General features: G+C 44.4%; 1 protein-coding gene across 1 annotated transcript in view; it reads right to left on the bottom strand.

Moving 5' to 3' along the window:
- Positions 1 to 7,605, bottom strand: part of LOC308135364 (cAMP-dependent protein kinase catalytic subunit beta-like) — a 26,005-nt gene that overhangs the window by 12,009 nt on the left and 6,391 nt on the right. The window contains exon 2 of the mRNA XM_080503293.1: positions 6,132 to 6,193. Coding sequence (XP_080359419.1) covers positions 6,132 to 6,193 — 62 coding nt within the window. The remainder of the gene's footprint in view (positions 1 to 6,131; positions 6,194 to 7,605) is intronic.

The following is a 7,605-nucleotide window of genomic DNA, read 5'->3' as shown; positions in this document are numbered from 1 at the left end:
CAACAAACGTTTTTGTGGCTCTAAGTGTGTGTGTGTGTGTGTGTGTGCGTGTGTGTGTGTGTGTGTGTGTGTGTGTGTCATAAGGTGAAAATCATGTAGTACAGGCGCTGCAGCAGCATTAGTAAAGAAACAGTGACATCTAGTGGTCATTGGTGGTATTAGTTGGAGAAAGAAGTAAAAAATACAACTTAGTTAAGAAAATACATTAAATACAAGCAAATCAAGAGTTCAACTTGTTATTAAAGTCGTGGAAAAGTTAGTGAACACAAACAAATCTGAAGGGAATTTATTCAACAAAAAAAACAAAAAAACACCAACAATTATTTAAAAAACAAAGTAATGACTTGATAATTAAAGCAAAATGACCAAGAAAAGTCAGTTTTTTGTAGATAATTCCTGATAAATAACAGAAGATATACGAGTGTATGAACGTAGAACTCAACAAACGTTTTTGTGGCTCTAAGTGTGTGTGTGTGTGTGTCGTGTGTGTGTGTGTGTGCGTGCGTGTGTGTGTGTGGAAGTAGTAGAGAGGAGGAAGAAGAGAGGAGGAAGAAGAGAGCAGGAAAGTAGAGAGGAAGAGGTAGAGAGGAAGAAGTAGAGAGGAGGAAGAAGAGAGCAGGAAATAGAGAAGAGGAAATAGAGAAGAGGAAGTAGAGAGGAAGAAGTAGAGAGCAGGAAGTAGAGAGCAGGAAGAAGAGAGCAGGAAGAAGAGAGCAGGAAGAAGAGAGCAGGGAGGTAGAGAAGAGGAAGTAGAGAGGAGGAAGAAGAGAGGAGGAAGAAGAGAGGAGGAGAAGAGAGCAGGAAGTAGAGAGGAGGAAGAAGAAGAGGAAGAGGAAGTAGAGAAGAGTTTATTAGAACTGATCAGTTCGTCTCCACAGACTGAACATTTCTACTGTTTACATCGTCTTCATTTAGTGTGTGTGTGTGTCAAGTGTGTGTGGTGTGTGTGTGTGTGTGTGTGTGTGTGTGTGTAGTGTGTGTGTGTGTGTGTGTGTGTGTGTGTCCCTGCCTTCCTCTCGTAGATGGCGATCCAGTCCGTGGTGGCGAACCACTTGTGTCCCTTGATGTCGTTGACGGCGTTCTTCAGGTTCCCGTAGCGTTTGGTGAGGTCGACCTGCAGAAGGTTCCTCAGCAGGTCCTTCAGGTCCGAGCTGAAGTGTGACGGGAATCGGACCTGCACACAGGAAGTGGAGCGCGTCAGTCCGCCTGGCCGCCATCACCCCGTCACGCCCGGGGCGATGGCGGCCAGGCGGCGAGCGCCACGCACCTTCCCCGAGACGATCTTCTCGTAGATCTGGATCGGCTGGTCGGCGAAGAACGGAGGGTAACCAGCCGCCATCTCGTAGATCAACACACCCAGAGCCCAGTCCAACCGCCTTGTTGTAGCCCTGCACACACACACACACACACACACACACACACACACACACACACACACACACACACTAAATGAAGACGATGTAAACAGTAGAAATGTTCAGTCTGTTGGAGACGAACTGATCAGTTCTAATAAACTCTTCTCTACTTCCTCCTCCTCTCTACTTCTTCCTCTCTACTTCTTCCTCTCTACTTCTTCCTCTCTACTTCCTCCTCTCTACTTCCTCCTCTCTACTTCTTCCTCTCTACTTCTTCCTCTCTACTTCTTCCTCTCTACTTCCTCCTCTCTACTTCCTCCTCTCTACTTCTTCCTCTCTACTTCCTCCTCTCTACTTCTCCTCTCTCTACTTCCTCCTCTCTACTTCTTCCTCTTCCTCTCTACTCTCCTCCTCCTCTCCTACCTCCCTCCTCTCTACTTCCTCCTCTCTACCTCCTCTTCCTCTACTTCCTGCTAAAAAGGAAAGTTTACTTGCTGAGGATGATTTCTGGAGCCAGGTACTCCGGCGTCCCCGCACAACGTCCAGGTCCGACCTTTGACCCTCTTGGCAAAGCCAAAGTCTGTAACCTGGGAGGAGGAAGAGGAGGAGGAGGAGGAGGAGGAAAGAGGAGGAGGAGGAAGAGGAGGAAGAGGAGGAGGAAGAGGAAATAATGGAGGGGCGTCAGTATTTGAATCATTTCACACAAGAGTTTCTCTCTTTGTTTCTACAATTATTCCATATCAGCTCCTTTTAGTTCATATATGGTGATTTTACACTACATGTTGGTACCAGGAGAAGGACCTGGTACCTGGTACTCTTCTCGGTACCGGTAGAGGACCTGGTACCTTGTACTCTCCCGGTACCAGAAGAGTACCTGGTACCAAGGAAAGTACCTAAGGTACCAGTAGAGGACCTCCCTGGTACCAGGTCCTCTCACTGGTACCCAGGTACCACAAGAGACTGACCTGGTACCACAAGAGGACCTGGTACCACAAGAGTACCTCGGTACCAGGTACCACAAGAGGACCTCGGTACCAGAAGAGGACCTGGTACCTTGTACTCTCCCCGGTACCAGAAGAGTACCTAAGGTACCAGGAAAAGTACCTGGGTACCGGGAGAGGACCTCACGGTACCGGTAGAGGGACTCTGGTACCAGGAGAGTTACCTGGTACCAGGGTACCAACAAGAGGACCTGGTACCAGAAGAGGACCTGGTACCAGGTCCTCTTGTGGTACCTTGGTACCAGGGTCCTCTACTGGTACCAGGAAAGTACCTGGTACCAGTAGAGGACCTGGTACCAGGTCCTCTCCTGGTACCAGGTACCACAAGAGGACCTGGTACCACAAGAGGACCTGGTACCACAAGAGTACCTGGTACCAGGTACCACAAGAGGACCTGGGTACCAGAAGAGGACCTGGTACCTTGTACTCTCCCTGTACCAGAAGAGTACCTGGTACCGAGGAAAGTACCTTGGTACCGGGGAGAGGACCTGGTACCGGTAGAGGACCTGGTACCAGGAGAGTACCTGGTACCAGGTACCACAAGAGGACCTGGTACCAGAAGAGGACCTGGGTACCAGAAGAGTACCTGGTACCAGGTACCACAAGAGGACCTGGTACCAGGTCCTCTGGTCCTGAGCAGAGCAGCAGACCTGGATGTAGCCATGATGGTCTATCAGAAGGTTCTCAGGCTTCAGGTCTCGGTAGATCAGGTCTAAGGAGTGCAGGTACTCAAAGGTCAGGACGATCTGGGCGGCGTAGAACCGGGCGTGAGGCTCACTGCAACACAGTCAACAACGTCAACAACAACAACAGTAATAAATAATAATAACAATGTTAATAATAATAACAATAATAATAATAACGAGAGAAAGCAGAGAGCTGACCTGAACCTGCCGATGCGTCGGAGGTGTGAGAACATTTCCCCTCCAGGGACGTACTCCATCACCATGTACAGGTTGGAGTTGTCCTGCGGGGGAGGGGGTGGGGGGGGAGTAGTCAGATGACTGCCCAGGGCCACGGTAACCGGGGCGACGGGGGGGGGCGTGTCCCTACCTTGAAGGAGTAGTCCAGCCGGACCAGGAAGGGAAGCTCACCGCCTGCAGGATGCGCTTCTCGTATCAGCGTGTGTTCGATCTGCTTCAGTTTCACCACCTCGAGAAGAAACACTCTTTCATCTCACACCTTCTTCTCCTTTCAAACCCTTTCAAGTCGTCATTCATGGATTCAATTCGCTTTTTAACGCTGCTTGTCCAAACACAAGAAAATTATTAAACATTTTAAGAAAATATTGATTTTTTTTTTTTTTTTTTTAGAAATCGATTTCCAGAGACGAGCCGAGGCGTCGTTTCCATGACGATGAACCACGATGAGAGAAATACCTTTCAATGTAAAGGTTATTCTACAAATAGTTTAATGGTATATAAATACATTTGATTTAATAAAAATCTGTTAATGTCCGTTTCTGTCATTTTTATAATTTTTTGCTCAGATAAATTTTGTATTATTTCATATTAAAGCGCCACAAAATGAACAAACAAAAGAAGAAATTAACTCGAAGTGCTTGAATAGAAAGTTTCTGTTGTTGACGGAGGAGAATCGACATGAAACCATGAAACAAGACTGGAACTGGTTTGAATTAAAATACTGATTAAAAGTAACGACAGGCTCCTCCTCCTTCCCCTCAGGCTCCTCCCCCCTCCTCCTCCTCCTCCTCCCCTCCCCTCCTCCTTCCCCCCTCCCCATCCTCCCCTCTCCCTCCTCCCTCCCCCCCCTCCTCTTCCTCCGCCTCCTGTCCCTCCTACCCCCGCCCCATCCTCCTCCTCCTCTCCCCTCCCCCCCCCTCCCTCCTCCTCTCCCCTCCCCCCTCCTCTCCCCTCCCCCCCCCTCTTCCTCCTTCCCTCCTCACCCCCGCCCCATCCTCCCCCCCCCCCCCCCCCCCCTCCTCCCACCTTCTGCTTGTCCAGGATCTTCATGGCGAAGAACTGCTCGGAGGTTTTGTGTTTGACCAGCATGACTCTCCCGAAGGATCCGGTCCCCAGAGTCTTCAGCCTCTCGAAGTCGTCCAGACTCGTGGAGTCCTGCAGGGGGCGGCGACACTTCATCACCACGGCAACCAGCGACACTTCATCACCACGACAACCAGCGACACTTCAGCACCACGACAACCAGCGACACTTCATCACCACGACAACCAGCGACACTTCATCACCACTACAACAACCAGCGACACTTCATCACCACGACAACCAGCGACACTTCATCACCACGACAACCAGCGACACTTCAGCACCACGACAACAACCAGCGACACTTCATCACCACGACAACCAGCGACACTTCAGCACCACGACAACCAGCGACACTTCATCACCACGGCAACCAGCGACACTTCATCACCACGACAACCAGCGACACTTCATCACCACGGCAACCAGCGACACTTCAGCACCACAACAACCAGCGACACTTCAGCACCATGACAACCAGCGACACTTCATCACCACGACAACCAGCGACACTTCATCACCACAACAACAACCAGCGACACTTCAGCACCACGACAACCAGCGACACTTCATCACCACGACAATAACCAGCGACACTTCATCACCACGACAATAACCAGCAACACTTCATCACCACGACAATAACCAGCGACACTTCATCACCACGACAACCAGCGACACTTCATCACCACGACAATAACCAGCGACACTTCATCCCCACAACAACCAGCGACACTTCATCACCACGACAACCAGCGACACTTCATCACCACGACAACCAGCGACACTTCATCACCACGACAACCAGCGACACTTCATCACCACGACAACCAGCGACACTTCATCACCACGACAACCAGAGCGACACTTCAACACCTATACACATACACACATATATATGTGTGTGTGTATATATATATACACACACACACACACACACACATATATATATACATATATATACATGTATACACTTTTAAATTTACCTACATAAATACAAAAAAATTCCAATTAGATTGTTTTTGAAAAAAAGTTATAATTATGAATTATAATAAGTATTACTGTTATTATATAAGTTCAATATTTACAAACTATATATATATATATATAAATAAATACACACATGTAAAAAACTATTTCCAGCTAGATTGTTTTGAAAAAAAGTTATATATATATATATATATAGGTTTATTTTTTCCAATTGCATTGTTTTGAAAAAGTTACATATTTATGAATAATGAGTATTATTGGTATATATATATATATATATATATATGTGTGTGTGTGTGTGTGTTTTCCCACCAATTGGACTGTTTTGAAAAAAAATTGCTATATTTAGTTTCTTTTTAAATATAATTTTAACTTGAATGGAATTATATCATAATTATATTACTCGAATAATATAATAACCATTATCATAATTACATTCTTATATAATATATATATTATATATATTCATAAACTTTGTTGATCAACTCAAATGTGTCTTATTCAATTATTGTTTTTCCAACATTTAATCTAAAATAATGGAATTATAACACATAAGTCAATTTTTTTTTTATTTTTTAAATCAAGTCAAATCTAGAATTGAATCCACTTAAAAAACATATATTTTCAGGGACTAAAGTAAAAAGTACAAATGAATATAGTAATGTCAAAAGGTGTAAAACTGTTAAATCCATTGATAAGTTCAAAAAGAGATAAATTCAGTTGATTAATGTTAAACAACAACAAGTTTTGAAAGTTGAAAGGGATTTTAAAACACCCACCTGTGGCGGACATTCCCATTTCCGTAAGAAATCTTCTTTGGCTTTGGCGAGAAACTCTTTGACTAAAAACACAGAAGAAACAGTCATTTTTAGTTACTTTTTGTTTTTTTGAAACTTCACGTCTGAATTAGAATCAAAGTTTTTCACCAGACGAGGAGAAACAAGAAACGGTGAGTCGGAGGAAAAGACGAGTTTCTCGTTTGGATGTAAATTAAAGGTTCAAACGTCTAAAACCACACGAGCACAAACACATGCACACAAACTCCCCGCACTATTTCCACCACCGGGGGCGCCATCGAAACGGCTTTTTTCAGTCTGTTGGAACGAAATGAAACCTTTTTATTGTGAATCTTGAATAAAAACTCATTCAGAGGAAATTTGGCCTCGATGTTATTTAATTAAGTAAAAGTGTTTTGTTTTTCTCAGAGTAAAAATGTTTCCCGACTCAACATGTTTTTACCGATTTTGCCAAGAATCTCATTTAGAGCCAATTTTACATTGTTTACTTTTTAATTTTATTGATAAAAATATCATTTTTAATTGGAGCGTCGGCTCAATATTATCAATTTATCATTTTAAAAATGTGCCAGTAGAACCACTGTGCAGAAGTTTGACCATTAAATAGACAGTTTTAGGACCCAAAGTTAATAAAATAAAATATAACAAGCTTCCGACAGGTTATTTTGAAATCAGTTTGTAACGATAAATGTCATTTTAGTTTCAATTTGTCATTTGTACATGTCATCGACTTTTCAGTTTAAAAAAATCTAAACAATTTCTCTTTAATGTACTTGTTTTTTAATTTTATTTTGTATAAAATGTCTTTAAATAAAATAACTAATGATTTCACCTCCAGTTATGTCCTTTTTTGTTAAAATTGATTTTTTTAAAATTATTATTAATGACAACGACGGAAGTAAGACGGACTGTAAATCACGTTCTGACAAACTACAAAGAGATGAAAGGTCGTTGGTACCCGTGTGTTAATTTTTTTTTTAAAAAGGCGATATTTGTCTATATTTCACATAAAACCCGTTACGAGTCCAGAAAACTCCGCCCAGAAAAACCCGGGAGGCGGATATTTACAGTTCGCGACGTCGTGTTTTAGGCTATCGCGGCTCCGAGCTTCTCGTTACACTGCCCCCTGCAGGCCTGGAGGCTCATGGCGGCTCTGGACCAGTTGCCGGAACAACGCCGGGTTTGTGTCAACGTTTGTGCAACTTCATCACCGAACAGAGGTCGCGCGACTCCCACGCTACACGCTTCATGCTAAATCGCCCCGGGGTGTGAAATAGGACGCAGTTTGTTTCACTCTGAGGAGGAAGAGGAGGAGGAGGAGGAAGAGGGTCCACAGCAGGAAGTACAGGCTCCTCTAATAAAGACAGCGAGTGAACAAACCGATGGCAGAGAGACAGCAGCAGAGATCCAGAGAGAGAGAGAGAGAGAGAGAGAGAGAGAGAAGATGAAAGGGAAA

This window comes from Blennius ocellaris (genome assembly GCF_963422515.1).
Source record: "Blennius ocellaris genome assembly, chromosome: 10".
Classification (NCBI taxonomy): domain Eukaryota; kingdom Metazoa; phylum Chordata; class Actinopteri; order Blenniiformes; family Blenniidae; genus Blennius; species Blennius ocellaris.
Note: the sequence above shows the minus strand (reverse complement) of the source record. Positions and strands in the feature narration are given on the sequence as shown.